We start from the raw sequence: 20468 nt of genomic DNA on the forward strand, positions 1-20468 counted from the left end.
ACAAGTTGCTTGTTTCCGAAGCTCCATTGCCAGTTTACTGTAACACTTGCACCTTAACATTGACGATGCAACACACAAATAACGTCGCGATTCAATACCACAGGCTCTAACCGACCTCTCTCCAAGAGACTACCGTACCTACGTCCACCGTATGGAACATCTCGTGGGAGTGTAATTGAACGACCTCTCTCCAAGAGACTAACGTGGCTTCGATCACGGTATGAAACTTCTCCTGGGAGTCAAACTGATTGTTTGCAATGCACCACTTCCAGTTTACTGTGACCCTCGCATCCTCACATTGACGATGCAACACAGAATTTCTATCGTGATTCAGTAATACAGCCTCCAGCCGTCTTTTCTCCTAGCGACTAACGTGGCTATGGTCACCGCATGCAGCTTCTCCTGGGAGTCAAGTTGTTTGTTTATGATGTACTACTGCCAGTTTACTGTAACCCTCGCACCCTCTCACTGCCGATGGCAACGCACAAATTGCGTCGCGTTTCAGTACTACAGACTCCTGCCGACTTCCATCTACTCGACTTACGCCGCTACAGTCCAGGGTGTATGCGACCCGGGACAACCGGGAGATCCTGGAAAAACCCGAGATTTTTTTCATCCTTGAGAAAACCGGGAAAAACACGGGAATAATTTAGAATTCCGGGAATTTTTCGTTTTATAGTTTTCAGTTAAATTTTTCTAATTTTCGCTGGTAAGAATCGCTACTCTAACAAAGATATTACTGTATCCCGCTACTGCAGAATAATACTGCAACAATAAAACGTGAACGAGAAAGAGAACTTAAATAAAACATAAATTGCAAAGGAAATGTGCCATACACAACAAAAAAACACAGTGCTCATACAAGCGTTTGCCAACAGCAAAATTTGTCAAAGGCTTTAGGAAGTCTATGCAATGCTTCATAACAACAAATTGCCTCCGATGAGCGTGACGTCACAACTGTTTACATTAGATTCGTTTTAGCTGTTACGAGCGGTCTCGTGCGCAGCGTAATTGAGTGGCGTATGAGTAGTACCTTCTCCCGTTTCTGGCTACAGAAATGTGGCTGTTGGCTATGTAAGCAGTCACAGCAAGCAGCTAGATGCAACCGGGAAATATGTCCCTGCCGCGCCCGAGCTGCCACATTCATGCATGCGCAGCGGGCCCGGATCTATGAGGGAGGGGGGTGGGGCGCCAAATTCATATTCTTGAGGAGAAAAAACCTTGTTTCACAAAGCGCCTAGCATCCAGCGCACGTTGGTCTATCGACTACTCATATGATTTTGATGCGCATCCCTTTTGGTTTTTGAACACACTTTGTAGGTTGCTTTCTGAATGAATCATAAGCGCCGTGCGGTTCTAGGCGCTGCAGTCTGGAACCGCGAGACCGCTACGGTCGCAGGTTCGAATCCTGCCTCGGGCATGGATGTGTGTGATGTCCTTAGGTTAGTTAGGTTAAACTAGTTCTAAGTCCTAGGGGACTAATGACCTCAGAAGTTGAGTCCCATAGTGCTCAGAGCCATTTGAACCATTTTTTGAATCATAAGCTGCGCGGGGTACCCATGCGGTCTGGGGCGACTTGTCACGGTTTGCGCAGCTCCCCCCGTCGGAGGTTCGAATCCTGCCTCGGGCATGGATGTGTGTGATGTCCTTAGGTTAGTTAGGTTAAACTAGTTCTAAGTTCTAGGGGACTAATGACCTCAGAAGTTGAGTCCCATAGTGCTCAGAGCCATTTGAACCATTTTTTGAATCATAAGCCGCGCGGGGTACCCATGCGGTCTGGGGCGACTTGTCTCGGTTTGCGCAGCTCCCCCCGTCGGAGGTTCGAGTCCTCCCTCTGGCATGGGTGTATGTGTTGTCCTTAGCGTAACTTAGTTTAAGTTAGATGAAGTAGTGTGTAAGCCTAGAGACCGATGACATCAGCAGTTTGGTCCTAAGGTAAACAAAAAAAAAAAAAAAAAAAAAAAACTCTTAACTTCATTTTTGAATACGTGGATAGTGTATATGATGTCTCTGTCAGGGGAGTCCTCGTCGCATCTAGAAATAAACTTTCCTGAAGGCAAACGGGGATCAGGATATACAAGCTGAGCGTAGTAAAGCCGAACGCGTGAACGCCAATCGCTGATTTTGTTGTTTGGGTTTGCGAACGATCAGCGTTGTTATAATTACGAGGGAAATCCATATATTCAAACTACCAGAGTGAAAATAGACGACTAACAGGAGTAACAAGTAAGGAAGATTACGTATTATCTTCTCGATGTATCCAGGAAAATGAAATTTTGTCAGAAAATTTTTTGCCAGATCGCTACACTAGTAAGGGCCAGTTGTACAGTCCCCGTGTAGCAGCCGCTTAAGATCTATTCTGGAACAGCGCTGAAAACGGTTTATGCGAACATAACAACGCCTAACCAGAGAATAATCAGGGATAACTAAACCGGTGATTCTGGCAGGGTTAGTGAAGTTAACTGGCGAATAAGTTTTGGCAAAGGCAGGAATAGTTCCAGATTAGTCATGACGAGATGATTTGTTAGCACGAGGAAGGAGAAGAAACGGGGACATCACACAAATTAGGGAAGAATATGGCGATTCCAAATTTGTATAAAAATCTTGTTCTACCACTTCTCGATCTCATGCTCGAGAAACTGGAGCGTGTGATTGAAATGTGAAACTATTTTCAAACATAACGCTTTTTGCTTGTAGTAGGGCTAATAGGCATTTTATGTTGGTCTTCGTGAATTATATTCTGTCGTGTTATAAAAATGACCATTTGTGCCAAAACAGTCTCGTTTATTTGCTGTGTGTTACAATTTCTGCAGTGTTAGAAAGGGTTATTTTGTTTTATGTAGCAGACAGTGACAAAATAGACGTAATCAGATCGAGAAACCACACCAGTCTTGGGTACTATTTGTATTAACAGCTTGCGCAGTATTAGACAAAGATATTTCGATTTTTCACGTAGCAAAACGTTTGAAGAACTTTGATGAGGTAATAGATTCTGTCGCAGAAAGGAAAGCACGTCATGTAAAGCTGTAGCAAGGTGAGAGAGAAAACAATGCCAGGAGCCAAGGATTGAAGAAATGTGTACTGTATTATTGCTTGTCTCTTGTCTTTACTGGTTTTATGTATTCTATATTTAATTTTATGTCACCCACAACAGAAGGTTATTAGCTAACAGGCAATGAAGAGTGCAAATTTTCTGAAGAGTTCTTGTTCTCCCGATTACAAACAATCCCATCCAGTATTAATTGAGGGTCTTTTTTTTTTAAAAAAAAAAAGAAAGAGGGGCAGGATGTCAAACCGGGCGACTGGGAGCAGGAGAGGCACCACAGGACATTTTAATTTCCACTGTCCCTGTCCTGAATATATTCTGATGGCATCCAGCACAAAATATACACGCTTCAATTCTACGAAGCGAAATGCAGTGACGTGCGATAGAAGAATGCTGTGTGAAGAGGGGTGGCACTGCACTCAGGCACGCTTAAGACCAAATAACAGGTCTTACATTTCCTCGAACATATATGTTTTACGTATCAGACTCTTCAGAAAGATGCGCGATACAAAATGAGCATATTTTTGAAAATTCGATTTTTAAAATTTTTTTACGTTCTCAACCGTCGAGGGTGGGGGGGGGGGGGGGGGGGCTGGGAGGTGTGTGTGTGGGGGGGGGGCACTATCTTAGTATTGCCCCGGTTCGGAAATATCGTAGGTCCTAGGCTGATGCGCAGAGCAGTCTGAATTATAGTGTGTAGTCTGCACGTGACACGTGTTTACATTTAGTGATTTTGCTGTGTCCTCTACGTTTACTGCTCTCACGTCAAAAGAAAACAAAATGGATTTCTGTGGCCGGGAGCTAGCAAGTGAACTAAAATACATTTACATAATTACGGAAGGCTAATATACGTTATTAGTTTCAGAATTCATTTTATTTCCACTTTTCTGACAGCGATGCATTAGTCGCCTTCTAGAACAATGAAGTTATTTTTGTCGGTTTGCTAAAGAAATTTGGTTTTTATTAATCTATTACGCTGAGGCAGTCAATGTGTTTGAAACAAAGTGTTTAGTTCCACACTATTCGCTAATTTCAACTGCTCGCTGCATTTCAAGTGCACGCTTTCATCATCTAGTACGTATTGCATTATGCCATAATAAAGAATCAAAAATGAGTCAATACAGTACTGGGACTCCAAGAAAATTTACATCCCGAAACCCACACTGATAATCTTAATATCAGGTTGAGGCCTACGTCATTGGGAATCTGGACATACGAATGTGCTCTTTAAGTAAGCACTTTAAATATGTTGGCTGAGCGGCTCTAGGCGCTTCAGTCAGGAACCGCGCGACCGCGACGGTCTAAGTTCTAGGGGACTGATGACCTCAGATGTTAAGTCCCATAGTGCTCATAGCCATTTGAACCATTTGAACTTTAAATGTGCCATTTTAGTATGGTTCACGAAATTCCGATACATTTAGAGTATCCTCTGATGTCTTTTTTCTTTTATGACATAATGTAAGATCTTTTAATGTTTTCCACGTACGGACAGACGGGCTTTCTTCGTCATAGCAGCTGCCAAGGCGCAGTGGCGCCTTTTATCTGGCGCTCTCTGACGAGTACTGAAACGAACCTATCTCTAAGAGGTTGCAGGAAAATATTGCGAACGGTGGTTTGAAAAGCGTTACTTTCAAAGATAATTTCCTTTTACGCAAGTTGAACTATGTGCGAGAATATACGATGAATTTCTTAAATCACATAGCGGGCCAGTGTGGTCAAGATGTTCTAGGTGCTTCAGTCCGGAGCCACGCGGCTGCTACGGTCGCAGGTTCCAGTCCTGCCTCGGTTATGGATGTGTGTGACGTCCTTGGGTTAGTTAGGTTTAAGTAGTTCTAAGTCTAGGGGACTCATGCCCTCAGATGTTAAGTCCCATAGCGCTCAGAGACATTTGAACCATTTCAATCACATAGCGTTTGATGACGAGCCATTTAGAAGTATTTCGAGCCCAGAAGATAAGACATTCATGTCGTTATTATGAGCAAATTGATGTAGTGATACGGGAAGCTCTCTTTCCTCTGCGGTAGCTACATTATTTGTGGAAAAATCTGAGGACAAGTCACTGGACTCAGCTAAAAATTTTACTGGCACATTTCTGTGATATATCTTAAAGTGTAACACGCGCAAGAAATATCAACATTATATGTGAAAGTTTCGCAGCTTATTAACCTTAGAGACCAATATTATATGCGAAAGCTTTGATTTTGTTGTAGCAACACTATGTGTATTAATTTAAAACATTAACTTTCCCTGTGTGTGTATCCGCACTACTTAACAATGATGTTGCTATTAGATGACAACATCACGTATCCTGTGGTCTGAATATCCGCTGTCATCGGCTAGCGGCGTCACGTGACATGAGCTATGACTGGCTTACAAAAGCGCATTGTAATCTCTATTACAAGGGTTAGGAAAGTAACATGTGGTGTTTGGTGGAATTCGAATTTATACTTTCGTAATACGAAAATATGCGTACATGTTTCTGCACATCAAAAATGTTTCCAAAAAGAGTTTTCTTCCCTGAGTTTCGTTTTCTACAGTGCCGGGAAATGCTACGTCCCTGAATTAAAACACAACCGTTCAAAGGATTGATAATTTTACAGTTCCGAGGCAAAATATACTGTCACTTACTAACACGGAAAAAGTGTGTTTTAATCCCGGATGAAGTGTATTCTTAACCGGGAAATGTGGGAAAAATGGGGGAACTTTTTTTTATTGTCCGCGTATACACCCTGCTACAGTCACCAAATGAAACTACTCTTGGGAGTCGGTTCCTAGTTTCCGATGCACCTCAGACAGTTTGCTGTAACAGTCGCACATTCACATTGACGATGAAACACACAAATTGCCTCGCGACTGTACACTACAGGCTACAGCACATTTTTCTACAAGCGAGTACCGCTACCACGGTCACCGTATGGAACTTCTGCTGGGAGGCAAGTTGCTTGTTTCCGATGGAGCACTGCCAGGTTATTGTAACCCTCGCACCTTCACATTGACGATGCAATACGCAAACAGCGTCGCGGTTCAATACTACAGGCTCTAGCTGAATCCGTTACAAGCGACAATGCGACTTTGGTCACCTTATGGAAGTTCTCCTGGGAGTCCTTGTTTCTGATGACTCACAGCCAGTTTACTGTAACCCTCGCAACATCTCATTGCCGATGCAACAAACAAATTGTGTCGCGATTGAATATTACAAATTGCAGCCTATTTCCATCCAATCGATTTACGCGGCAACGGTCACCATACGGAACTTCTACTGAGAGACAAGTAGCATGTTTCTGAAGAACCACTGTCAGTTTAGTGTAAACTAAATACCCTCACACTGACACACAAATTGAGTCGGGATCCAACTCTAGACGTTCCAGCTAACATTATTTTCCCCCAGCGGCTAACTGCGCCTCGGTCACCGTATTTAACATCACCTGTGAGACGGTTGCTTATTTCTCATACATCACTAGCAGTTTTATGTAACCGTCGCACCCTTACATTGTCGATGCAACGCACAAATTGCGCCGCGATTCAATACTACAGGCTCAAGCTGAGTTTTCTCCTAGCGACTAACAGTGCTACGGTCACCGTATGGAACCTACCCTAGGAGTCAAATTGCTTGTTTACGATGCACCACTGCCAATTTACTGGAACCCTCGCACCCTCACATTATCGACGCAACACATAAATTGCGTCGTGGTTCAATTCTACAGCCTCCAGCCGTATTCCATCTAAGCGACAAAAATGGCTGCGGTCACCGTATGTAGCATTATGTGGGAGTGAAGTTGCTTGTTTCCGATGCACCACTGCCAGTTTACTGTAACCTCGCACCCTCATATTGACGATGCAACACACAAATAGTGTCACGATTCAATGCTACAGGCTTCAGCCGACTTTTTCTCCAAATAACTAAAGCGGCTTCGGTCACCATATGCAACACAAATGTTTTTTCGCGATTCAATACTACATTCTCCAGTCTCCTACTCTCTAGTCGATTTACGCGGCTTTGTCCACAGTATGGAACTTCTCCTGGGAGTCAATTTCCTTCTTTCCAATGCACCACTCCTGGTTTACTGTACGACTCGCACGCTCACATTCACGATACAACTCACAAATTGCGGCGCGAGTCAATACTACATTCTCCAGACGATTATCCTCCATGCGCCTTACACAGCTTTGTACACCGCATGGAACTTTTCCTGGGATTACATTTCCTTCTTTCCGATACAGCACTGATAGTTTATTGTACCCCGCGCACCCTCGTGTTGATGATGCCTTTCAAAAAATGGCGAAGCGATTCAATACTAGAGGCTCTATCCGACTACTCTCCAATTGACTTACGGGCCATTGGTCACCGTATGGAACTTCTCCTGCGAGTCAAGTTGCTTCCTCCCGATGCATTGCTGCCAGTTTTCTATACCCTCGAACCCCACATTTACGATCCAACACGCAAATTGCGTCGCGATTGAATAACACAGACGCAAGCCGACCTCTCTCGAGTCGACTAACGCGGCTTTGGTCACAGTACGGAAACTCTCCTGGGAGTCTAATTTCTTCTTTCCGATGCACCACTTCCAGTTTACTGCAACCCTCGAACCCCCACATTGACAACTGAATGTAGCAATTATGTCGCGATTCAGTTAAGGCACCAGCCGGCTTTCCACCACCCGACTTACGTGGCTACTGTCACTGCATGGAACTTTTCCTATGAGTCAAGTTGCACGTTTCCCATGCATCAGTGTCAGATTACTGCAACGCTCGAAATCTCACACTGACGGTGCAACACACAAATTGCGTCGCGATTCAATACAACAGGCTCCAGCCGACTTTATTCCAAGCGACTAACGCGGCTACGGTCACCCTATGGAACTTCTCCTTGGAGTCAACTTGCTTGTGTCCGATGTACCACTGCCAGTTTACTGTAACCCTCGCACCCTCTCATTGATGATGCAACACACAAATCGCGTCGCGATTCAATGCTATAGAGTCCGGCCTACTTCTCTCTAATCTTCTAACGTGGGTTTGTCACCATATGGAACTTCCACTGGGAGTCAAATTGCTACTCTCCGATGCACTACTGATGGTTTACTGGACACTCGCAGCCTTACATTGACGGCGCATCTCAGAAATTGCGTCGCGATTCAATACTACCGACTCCACTCAGCTTCTTTCCAATCGACCAATGCGGCGTTGGTCACCGTACGGAACATTCTCCTGTGAGCCACGTCACGTCTTTCCGATGCACCACTGCCACTTTACTGTCAGGGTACATATTCACGATAGAATGACTCAAATAGTTACAGACTCCAGCCGACTTCTCTCCAAGCGACTTACTTGTCTACGGGAACCGTATAGAACTTCTCTAGGAAGTTGCTTCTTTCCGATGCACCACTGCCAGATTATTGTAACTCTCGCACCCTCACATTCACGATGCAACACAAATGTTATTTCGCGATTCAGTACTACATTCTCCAGTCTCCTACTGTCTAGTCGATTTACGCGGCTTTGTCCACAGTATGGAACTTCTCCTGGGAGTCAATTTTCTTCTTTTCGAACCACGACTGCCAATTTACTGTACCACTCGCACCCTCACATTCACTATGCAACTCACAAATTGCGTCGCGATTCAATACTACAGGTTCCAACCGACTTTTCTCCTATCGGATTACGCGTCTTTGGTCACCGTATGGAACTTTTCCTGGGAGTCAAGTCGCTTTTTTCCGATGCACCACTGCCAGTTTATTGTAAAACTCGCACCATCATATTCACGATGCAACACACAAATTTCGTCGCGAGTCAATACTTCATGCTCCAGCCGACTTTTCTCCAAGCGACTAACGTTGTTACTGTCACCGTATGGAATTTTTCCTATGAGTCAAGTTGCTTCGTTTCCCATGCGTCACTGTCAGTTTAAAGTAACGCTCACAATCTCACACTGACGGTGCAACACACAAATAGCGACGCGATTCAATACTGCGGGCTCCAGCCGACTTCTCTCCAATCGACTGACGTGGCTTTGTTACGGTGTGGAGCTTCTCCTATGAGACAAATTACTACTTTCCGATGAACCACTGAAAGTTTACTGTAACTGTCGCACCCTCATATTGACAATGCAACACAGAATTTGCGTCGCCATTCATTACTAAAGACTCCAGCCGTCTTCTGTCCAATCGACCAGCGCGGCTGTTGTCAGTGTACGGAATTTTTACTCGGAGTCAAATTGGTGCTTTACGATGCACCACTGAAAGTTTACTGTAGCTCTTACACCATCGTCCGCAACTCATGGTCGTGCGGTAGCGTTCTCGCTTCCCACGCCCGGGTTCCCGGGTTCGATTCCCGGCGGGGTCAGGGATTTTCTCTGCCTCGTGATGACTGGGTATTGTGTGTTGTCCTTAGGTTAGTTAGGTTTAAGTAGTTCTAGGTTCTAGGGGACTGATGACCATAGATGCTAAGTCCCATAGTGCTCAGAGCCATTTGAACCATTTTTTTTTCTCACACCATCACAGTGACGATTCAACACAGAAATTTCGTCGCGATTCAATACTTCATGCTCAAGCCGACTCTTCTCCAAGTGACTAACGTGGCAAGGAGCAGAATATGGAACATTTCCTGCGATTCAAGTTACTTGTTTCCGATGCACCACTGTCGTTTACTGTAACCCTCGCACCGTCACGATGTCGATGCAACACACAAATTGCGTCGCGATTGAATAACAGAGACTACGCCGTCTTCTCTCCAATCGGCTAATGCGGTTACGTGCACCGTATTTAACTTTCCCTGGGAGTGAAGTTGGTTCTTTCCCATGCACCACTGCAAGTTTACTGTATCCCTCGCACCCTCACATTAAAGATGAGACACAGAAATTGCATCGCTATTCAATGATTCAGTCTACAGCCTACGTCTCTCCAAACGACTAATGGGGCTTAGGTTGACGTATGGAACTTATTTTGGGATTCACGTTGCTTCTTTCCGAAGCACTACTGTCAGTTTACTGTAACAATCGCCCCATCACACTCACAATGCAACACACAAATTGCAACGCAATTCAATAATGAGGTCTCCAGCCGACTTCTCTTAAAAAGACTGACGCGGTTACGTGCGCCGTTTGGAACTTTCCCTGGGAGTCAAGTTGCTTGTTTCCGCTGCACCACTGCAAATTTACTGTAACCCTCGACACCTCCATTGACGATGCAACATAGAAATTGCGTCGCCAGTCAGTACTTCAGGCTACAGCCTACTTCTCTCCATCTGACTAACGAGGCTTTGGTCACTGTATGGAACTTCTCTTGGTAGTCAAGTTGCTTCTTTCAGATACACCACTGCCAGTTTACTGCAACACACGCATCCTCAAATTCACCATACAACATGTAAAAGTGCGTCACGATTCTTTACTTCAGGCTCCAGCCAACATCAGTCCAAGCGAATAACACGGCTACGGTCACCTTATGGAAGCGGTTTTAATCATCGTATGGAACTTCTCCTGGAAGTAAAGTTCTTCTTTCCGATGGACCACTGCCAGTTACTGTAGTTCCCGCACCGTCACGTTTACGATGCAACTCAGAAATTGCGTCGTGATTCAATACATGGTACTCTGGAGGACTTTTCTCGAAGCGATTAACGCGGCTTTCGACACCGTATGGAATTTTCCTGGAGGTCAAGTTATTTGTTTCCGATGCACCACTTCGAATTTACTGTAACCATCCCATCCTCACCTTGACGATGCAACATACAAATTACGTCGTGATTCAACACTACAGACTCCAGACGACTTCTCTCCAATGGAATAACGCGGGTTTTGCCACTGTATGGATCTCCTCCTGGGAATCAATTTCCTCCTTTCCGATGAACCACTGCTAGTTTACTGTGATACTCGCACCCTCACATTCACGACGCAACACTCAAATTCCGTCGCGATTCAATAACACAGACGCCAGCCGACTTCTCTCCAATCGAATAACGCGGCTATGGTCACTGTATGGAACGACTCCTGGGGGTCATGTTGCTTCTTTCCGATGCACGACTACCCGTTGACTGTAAGACTCACACCCTCACACTGACGATGCAACACACAAATTGCATTGTGATACAATACTGCAGACTGCAGCCGACTTTCCTCCAGTCGACTAACGCGTCTTTGGTCACCTTACGTAAATTCTCCTGGGAGTCAAGTTACTTCTTTCCGATGCACCACTGTCAGTTTACTGTAACACTCGCATCATTACATTCACGATGCAACACACAAATTCCGTCATGACTCAATACTTCAGGCTCCAGCCGACTTCTCTCCGGTGTTGTAACGTGGCTTTGGTCACAGTATGGAACTTCCCCAGAAAGTGAAGTTGCTTCTTTCCAACGCGCCACTGCCAGTTTACTGTAAATATCTGATAATCATATTGACCATGCAACATACAAATTGCATTGCGATTCGATACTACGGGTTCCAGGCGACTTCTCTCCAAGCAACTATCGCCACTACAGGCACCTTCTGGAACTTTCCCTGGGTGTCAAATTGCTTGATTCCGATGAACCACTGCCAGTTTACCGTAGACCTCCGACCCTCAAATTGACGATGCAATACAAAAAATGCTTTTTGATTCGATATTACAGGCTCCAGCCCACTTATCTCCAAATGACTAACATGGTACGGTGCTGTACGGACGTTCTCCTGGGGCTCAATTTGCTTGCTTCCGATGTATCACTGCCAGTTTACTGTAACCCTCACTCCCTCACATCGGCAATGGAACACAAATATTGCATCGCGATTCAATACTACAGACTGCAGCCGACTTCTCTCAAATCGTGTAACTCGGCTTTGGTCACCGTACGGAACTTCTCCTGGAAATCAAGCGTTTGTTTCGGAGGCATCACTGCCAGTTTGCTGCACCCGTCGCACCCTCGCATGGACGGGGCAACACACAAATTGTGTCGCGATTCAATACTATATACTTCAGCTGACTTCTGTAAAGTCGACTAACGCGGTTATGGTCAACGTATGGAACTTCTTCTTGGTGTCAAGTTGCATCTCTCCGATGCACCATTGGCACCTTACTGTTACACTCGGACCCTCACTTTCACCATCCAACACAGAAATTGCGCAGAAACTGCGTGCGATTCAATACTAGAGGCATCAGCCGACTCCTCTCCAATCGACGAACGCCGCTATGGTCACCGGATGGAACTCCTCCTGGGAGTAAAGTTGCTTGTTTCCGATGCACTACTGCCAGTTTATTTTAAATCTCGGACCCTCACATTACGATGTATCACACAAATTTCGTCTCGATTCAATACTACAGATTCTAGGTATCTTCTCTCCAAGCGGCTACCGCGGCTATGGTCACCGTATGGAAATGATGCTGGAAGTCAACTTGCTTTTTTACGACGCACCGCTGTCAGTTTACTGTAACCCTTGCACACTCACATTGACGATGCAACACACAAATCGCTTCGTGATGCAATGCTAAAGACTCCAGGTGACTTTTCTCCAAAGTACTAACGGGGCTCTGGTCACCGTATGGAACTTCTTCTGGGAGTCGAGTTGCTTCTTTCTGACGCACCACTGCGAGTTTACTGTAGCCCTCTGACCCTCACATTGACGATGCAACACACAAATTGCGTCGCGTTTCTATACAACAGGCACCAGCCGACTTTTCTCCAAGTAACTAACGTGCCTACGGTCACCGTATGGATCTTCTCCTATGAGTTAACGTGTGATAAGCCCACTGTACGCCCTTGGCAGAACAGGTGATTAGGATTGTGGAAAGGGCCACATAGGTTGGGATCAGTTTCACCTTTTAATTGTAATTTATTGTAATCTAATAACACTTTTACAACTAAATCGGCACATATCCGGACCTTTACTGAATGCAATTCTTTCACAGCTGAAGGCCTTCAAACAAGGAAGCTTAACAAATCAACAAGATAAAATCCAATTAAGATAGCAATAAAATAATTAAAAAACAAACATCACAGCAAGGTAGATAAAACAAACATATGCAAGGTGCAATACAAATGGCTGAAGGCTACATTAGAGTTTCAAAATTTTGGAGTATGCTACCGTAGACTTTTAAAGGCAGAAGGCCAAAATATTTTAAAAAACAAGAGATCTTAAAAATCAATAAGATAAAAACGCAAGTAAAGAGGCAAATAAAATAAAAACAGAAACATATCACGGCTAAGTAGAAAGCCTGAAGGCAAAGCAGATAGAACAAACACATGCAAGCTGCAATAGCAATGGCTGAAGGCCACAATTAACTTTCAAAATTTTAAAATGTATCCATATGCCACAGACTTTGCAGCGCGTGTTGTAGTCAAAGACAATGACACGCCTATTTTCCGGCGCGCACGCCCGGTACCGCACGCACTGCGCGACGCCGTAGCTGCTGAACCTACGCAATTGCAAGACAGTGGTGTCATTGAACCTGTTTCTGCTTCGCCATGGGCTTCGTCTGTAGTGTGTGTAAACAAACCACGCGGTCGTCTCCGCATTTGTGCTGACTTTAAGTCTACAGTAAACCCTCAGACAGTAGTCGCTACTGGCCGGCCGAAGTGGCCGTGCGGTTAAAGGCGCTGCAGTCTGGAACAGCAAGACCGCTACGGTCGCAGGTTCGAATCCTGCCTCGGGAATGGATGTTTGTGATGTCCTTAGGTTAGTTAGGTTTAACTAGTTCTAAGTTCTGGGGGACTAATGACCTCAGCAGTTGAGTCCCATAGTGCTCAGAGCCCCAGTAGTAGCTACTTTTACCTTACCGCGTCCTGAAGGCATTTTTGATGAGCTTGGTGCGGGAAAATTCTTTTCCACTATTGACTTGCGGGACGCATACTTTCAAATTCCGCTCGACGAACAGTCGCAGCGCTATTTCGTGACCAACACCCACCTTGGACTGTTCAAGTTTCGCCGCCTTCTGTTCGGTTGTGCTTCGGCTCCTGCTATTTTTCAGTCCTACTTGCAGCAGTTGTGTGCCACTGTCCCTGGTTGCTCAAATTATCTGGACGATATAGTTGTATCAGGTCGCACCCCTGACGAACATTTGCAGAAATTGCATGCCTTATTTACTGTACTTTTTCAGGCAGGACTAAAGTGTAACAGACAAATGCAATTTTTTTCAAACCGAGATTCAGTATTTAGGACATATCATTAATGGACAGGGTATCCACCCCTCACTGTCACATCTCTGTGCAATTAGAGACTTGCCAGCACCCAGGAACTTGAAAGAACTTCAGTCTGTGTTGGGCAAAACCACTTATTATGTTCGGTTTATACCAAATGCAGCGCAGATTGCAGCGCCTTTGCATCGCCTTCGGAGTAAGAACGTTCCTTTTCTTTGGTGTTCGGATTGTGACGCTGCTTTCCACAAGCTCAAATCTGCTTTGTTGAGTGTCGCTGTTTGATTCCTTTCGATCCCTCCAAACCTGTTGTTTTGGCTGTGGATGCATCTTCTCACGGCATCGGAGCAGTTCTCTCGCACCGTGTTAATTCTGTCGATCGCCCGATCACTATTGCGTCTAAGTTGCTCATTTCTGCCCAGCAACTCTATTCTCAAATCGAGAAAGAAGCCTTAGCTATTGTATATGGAGTGAGGAAGTTTCATGATTTTATTGTGCGGTCGCAAGTTCTATTTGGTCACCGACCATAAGTCTTTGACGTCATTGTTTCACCCGTTGAAGCCAGTTCCAGCCCGTACGGCACAAAAGTTGCAACGTTGGTCTTTGTTTTTGTCTAACTACAATTACGAAATATTGTTTCGGCCTACGCCCCAGCATGGCAATGCTGATGATTTGTCTCGTCTACCTATCGGTCCTGACAAAGTGCTTGATTCTTCTGAACTTTCCTGCATGTTTATTGATTCGTAAAAATTCAAATGGCTCTGAGCGCTATGGGACTTAACATCAGAGGTCATCAGTCCCCTAGACTAAGAACTGCTTAAACATAACTGACCTAAGGACATCACACACATCCATGCCCGAGGCAGGATTCGAACCTGCGACCGTAGCATTGATTCGCAAGATAAAGATTTAGCTGATTGTTTTGCGGTGGATTTTCGTCGCATTGCTTCCTCGACAGCTGCTGATGCTTCTTTGTAGATTCTTTTGCAGTATATTCATACTCAATGTCCTTCATCTGCAACACAGATTCGAGATCTACTTGTTCGACGTTACTTCACGCAGCGTCACAACTTGTCTGTACACCACGGTGTTACCTTGTTATGAGCTGACAATGATCAGTCTCGTGTGGTTGTACCTCGTTCGTTGCAGTCGGAAATCCTCCGTTTACTGCACGCTGGCCATTGGGGTATACTGCTGATGAAGCAATTAGTGCATCGTCACTGCACTTGGGTCGGCATCGATAAACATATTGAGAATTTGCTTGCTCACTGTCGCTCGTGCGTGGAGCATCAATCTGCTCCCCACCAGCGCTTCTTTGCCTGGCTGACTCCTACTGTGCCTTGGCAGCGCGTTCATATTGATTTTGTGGGTCCTTTCTGGGACACCCGCTGGTTGATAGTTTGTTGTTGTTGTTGTTGTTGTGGTCTTCAGTCCTGAGACTGGTTTGATGCAGCTCTCCATGGGTTGATAGTTATTGATGCGTACAGCAACTTTCCTTTTGTTGTACCTAAGTCTTCCTCTACATCTACCAGCACTAATCGGGCTTTGATCTTTACTTTTTGTATAGAGGGCCTTCCTGAAGCTATTGTCTCTGACAATGGCCCCCAATTCGGGTCCTTTGAAGCGTTCTGTGCTGCTAATGACATTCGTCATCTGACCTCAGCTCCGTTCCACCCCCAGTCGAACGGCGAGCATGAACGCTTTGTGCGCACGTTTAAGTCGCAGACGACCAAGTTGCGCGCCACCGCACTCTGGCGAGCGTCCGCTCTGGACTTTCCTTGCTTCCTATCGCTCTCAGCCGAGTGGCACCCCTTCCCCTGCGGAATTGCCACACGGCTGCGCCCATCGGTCGCTCCTGCAGCTATTGCACCCGCCGCTGCACACTTCCGCAGCTTCGCCTCGTTCTGGCTTGGCGCCACATGATTTGGTGTTCTATTGCTTTTTCTCTGGCAGGTAACGCTAGAATCCGGGGGGCATTCTTCGCCAGCCTGGGCGCGCCTTATTTGTCATTTCTGGTCCCTCCGGCACTGTCAGTCGACAATGGAACCAGATCTGTTTGTGCCGTCCTCGGTTTTCTGCCGATGGTTTTTTTCCGGTAGAATTGGAGGCTTCGAGGCTTCCGCCGCCTCAGCCCACGAATTCACTGCCGGCGCCCCAGCTACTCGCGCCTCCGCCGCGGGCGCGTCTACCGTCATCGCCGCTGCTAGTCCAGTCACCTGCACCAGACGGGCGCCTGTCGCCGCCGCCACGGCACCAACTCCAGCCGCCGCCGCCGCCGCCGCCGCCGCCACTATGTTCCTCCACAGTGCCGGAACCGATGGACGCTGAGGCTGCTGTCATGCCGCCGTCGCCGTCGCCAATGGAGGTCCTCATCTGAGCATACCCAGTGGCGGTGCACGGCCTGGACAGGAATTCCACGGGGGGTTTCCCCTGCCCCCTCGCGAGCAATTTAGGGTCTTGTGTGGACAGACTCCGGCAGATCCGCTGTCCGCCCCTCAGCTGGGCCGCCCCTGGGTCCCTCCACCAGCCGTCGGAAGCCATATACAACGACGGTGCGTAATTTCAGGGGGACGGATGTGGTATCGATAGCTACGATGCCATAGCGGAGTGGCAAGTTTTTTAAAATGTCACTACGACAGACACTGACGACAGCGCCCTCTAGCACATGCTGTTCAGCTCTACAAACACCGCTGTAGATTCTGCCCATTTGATTCCGAGGAGACGACCTAGCAATATTGTTTCTTTTTCACAGAGGCCGAACCACTACTTGTACGCAAAGTTAAGTAAAGATGATTACAGTTCACACACAGTACTGAAGTGCTTTGCCTCTCCTGCTCCTGCTTGCTTCCTTCATTCAGCCAACCTTTCAGTTTTCAGGAGCAGACCCATGCGCCGTCTTCCAGGCGGGAAACAAAAGTATGGTACTTATCCTGAGAGTGAAATTGATTATTTCTGGTGCTCCACTGCCAGTTTACTGTAGCCCCCGCATCGTCTAAGTAACAATGCAAATTGTGTCGGGGTTCAATACTACAGGCTCCAGCCAATTCTCTCCGAGCTAATTCGACTACGGCCTCTGTATGAGACATGTCCTTTGAGTTAAGTTGATTGTTTCCTATACACCACTTTAGTTTTCCTTAACTCCCGGACCCTCACATTGACGACGCATCAAACTAATTGTTTCGCAGTTCACTACTACAGATTCGAGCTGACATCTCTAAGAGTGACTAAAGCAGCTACGGTCACTATATGGAACTACTCCTGGAAGTCAAATTGCTTGTTTCCGATGCACCTCTGCCAGTTTACTGTAACCCTCGCACCCTCACATTGATGATGCAAGACTCAAGTTGCTTTGGGATTCAATACTGCAGGCTCCATGCCAACTTTTCTTGAAGCTATTAAAGATGCAACGGTCACAGTATGGCATTTCTCCTGGGAGTCAAGATGGTTATTTCCGATGCATTGCTGCCACAAATTGCGTTGCAACTCAATACTACAGGCTTCAGCCATCTTCTCTCCAAGCGACTGACAAGGATACAATCGGCGAATGGAATTTATCCTCGGAGTCATGTTCCTTGTTTCCATTGCTACACTGCGAGTTTACTGTAACCCTCACATGAAGCAACACGCAAATTGCGTCGTGATTCAATACTACACGCTCATTCTGACTTCACTCCAATCGACTAACGTGGCTACGATCTCCGTATGGAACTTCTCCTTGAAGTCAAGTTGCTTGATTCCGATGCACCACTACCAGATTAGTGCAAGCCTCGTACCCTCCCATTGACAATGCCCCTAACAAATTGAGCCGCGATTCATTACTACAGGCTCCAACAGTTTTCTCCAAGCGACTAGCGCGGTTACGGTCACCGTATGAAACTTCTCCTGGGAGTTAAGTTGCTTGTTTGAGATACACAAATGCCAGTTTACTGTAACCCTGGCACCCTCATATTGATAATTCAACACCAAATTGCGTCTCGATTCAAGGCTAAAGACTCCAGCCGATTTCTCTCCAAGCGACTGATCCGGCTAAGATTGCCGTATGGAACTTCTCCTAGGAGTCAAATTCCTTGTTTGTTTTTATTCGTCCTCTGCAACTTTACTGTAATCCTCGTACCCTCACATTGACGACTCACCACACAAATTGCATCGCGATTCAATTCTTCAGGCTCTAACCAACTTTTCTCCAAGGTACCTACTCGGCTACGGACACTGTATGGAACTTCTCCTTGGAGTCAAGTTGTTATTTTCCGATGTACAACTGCCAGTTTACTGTAAGCCCTGGAACCCTGACACTGATAATTCAACACACAAATTGCGTCGCGTTTCAGTACAAAAGGCTCCAGCCGAGTTCTCTCCAACCTACTATCGCGGATCAAGTCCCAGCATGTAACTTCTTCAGCCCGTCAAGTTGCTTGTGTCCAACACATTACTGCCAGATTACTGTAACCCTTTCACCCTTTCATTGATGAAGCAACACACAAATTGCGTCGCGAATCAATACTGCAAGATCCAGCCGTCTTCCATCCAAGTGAATAACGTGGCTAGGATCAGCGTATGGATCTTTTCCAGGGAGTCAAGTTCTCTCTTTATGATGTACCACTGCCAGTTTACTGTAACCCTCGCACCCTCACATTGACGATACAACACAAAAATTGCGTAGCCATTCAGTACTACAGGCTCCAGCCGAATTCTCTCCAAGCGACTGATGCGGCTACGATGCCGTATGGAACTTCTCCTGGACATGAAGTCCCTTGCTTCCATTGCACCACTGCCAATTTACTGTAACCTTCGTAGCCTCATATTGAAGATGCAAAATACAAATAGCGTCGCGATTCGTAACTACAGGCCACGCCGACTTCTCTCCAAGCGACTGTCAAGTTCCGTGTGTTCATTGGGTCATTGCTAGTTTACTGTAACCCTTGCACTCTCTCATTGGCGACACATCCCACAAATTGCATCGCGATTCAACACTACAGTCTCCAGCCGACTTCACCCCAAGTGAATAACTTCGGCTAGGATCACCGAATGGAACTTCTACTGGGAGTCAAGTTGTTAGTTTCTGATGCCTTTACTATAGCCCTGGCACCCTCACATTGATAATGCAACACCCAGATTTTGTCGCGATTCAAAACTACAGGCTCCACTCTACTTTTCTCCAAGCAGGTAACGTGGGTACGGTCACCATATAAAAATCTCCTGGGAGTCAAGTTGCTTATTTCCAATGCACCACTCCCATTTTACTGTACACCTTGTACCCTCACATTCACGATGCAACACATATATTGCAAATCGATTCATTAATGCATTCAGAAGCCAAGTTCTTTTGAATCGACTAATGCGGGAACGGTCACGCTATGGATGTTCTCCTGTTAGTCAAGTTGCTTGTTTATGAAACACCACTGCCAGTATCGTCCTGACATTGACGATGCAACACACAAACTCCGTCGCGTTTCAATACTAGAGGCTCCAGCAGACTTATCTCAAAGTGACAATTGTGGCTACGGTCGCTGTATGGAATTGACCCTGGTAGTGAAGCTGCTTGTTTCCGATACACCACTGCCAGTTTACTGTAACACTCGCACACTCACATTGACGATGCAACATACAAATTGCGCCGCAATTCAGTACTACAGGCTGCAAGCCGACTTTTCTCCGAGGGACTATCATGGCTACATTCACCATACAGAACTTCTGATGTTAATCATGTCGCTTGTTTCCAATGCACCACTGCCAGATAACTGGAAGCATCACCCCTTCAATTGTTGCAACACCCAAAATGCATCCAGATTCCATACTACAGGCCGTAATCGACTTCCCTCCAAGTGACTAATGCGGCTATGCTTAATGTATTTATCTTCTACTGGAAGTCCAGTATCTTGTTTCCGGTGCACCACCATCAGTTTACTGTAAAGCTCCCATCCTCACACTGACGATGCAACAAAAAAATTGCGTCGCGATTCAATGCTACAGGTTCCAGCCAACTTCACTCCAAGAAACTGAGGCGGCTACGGTAACTGTATGAGCTTCTCAGGAGAGTCAAGATGCTTCATGATGATGCACCACTGTAACCCTCTCACCCTCGCATTGACGATGTCACACACAACATGCGTCGCAATTCAATACAACAGGCCCCATGACAAGTTTTCTCCAAGCGACTAATGCGACTACCGTCACGGTATGGAACGTCCCCTGAGAGTCTATCTGCTTGTTCCTGATGCACCACTGCCGCTTTAATGTGACGCTCGTACCCTCAAACTGACCATGCAACCCACAAATTCCTTCGCGTTTCAATACTAGAGGCTCCAGCAGACTTCTCTCCAAGCGGCTA

At 46.1% G+C, this 20468-nt stretch overlaps 1 protein-coding gene across 1 annotated transcript; it reads right to left on the reverse strand.

Moving 5' to 3' along the window:
* Positions 1-16267: 16267 nt before the first annotated feature.
* LOC126416830 (loricrin-like) lies at positions 16268-16681 on the reverse strand. The gene has a single exon (XM_050084714.1). It carries the CDS (start codon positions 16679-16681, stop codon positions 16268-16270), a length of 414 nt encoding a protein of 137 aa, XP_049940671.1.
* Between the last annotated feature and the right edge of the window lie 3787 nt (positions 16682-20468).

The sequence above is a fragment of the Schistocerca serialis genome, chromosome 8, assembly GCF_023864345.2.
Source record: "Schistocerca serialis cubense isolate TAMUIC-IGC-003099 chromosome 8, iqSchSeri2.2, whole genome shotgun sequence".
NCBI classification, from domain to species: Eukaryota; Metazoa; Arthropoda; class Insecta; order Orthoptera; family Acrididae; genus Schistocerca; species Schistocerca serialis.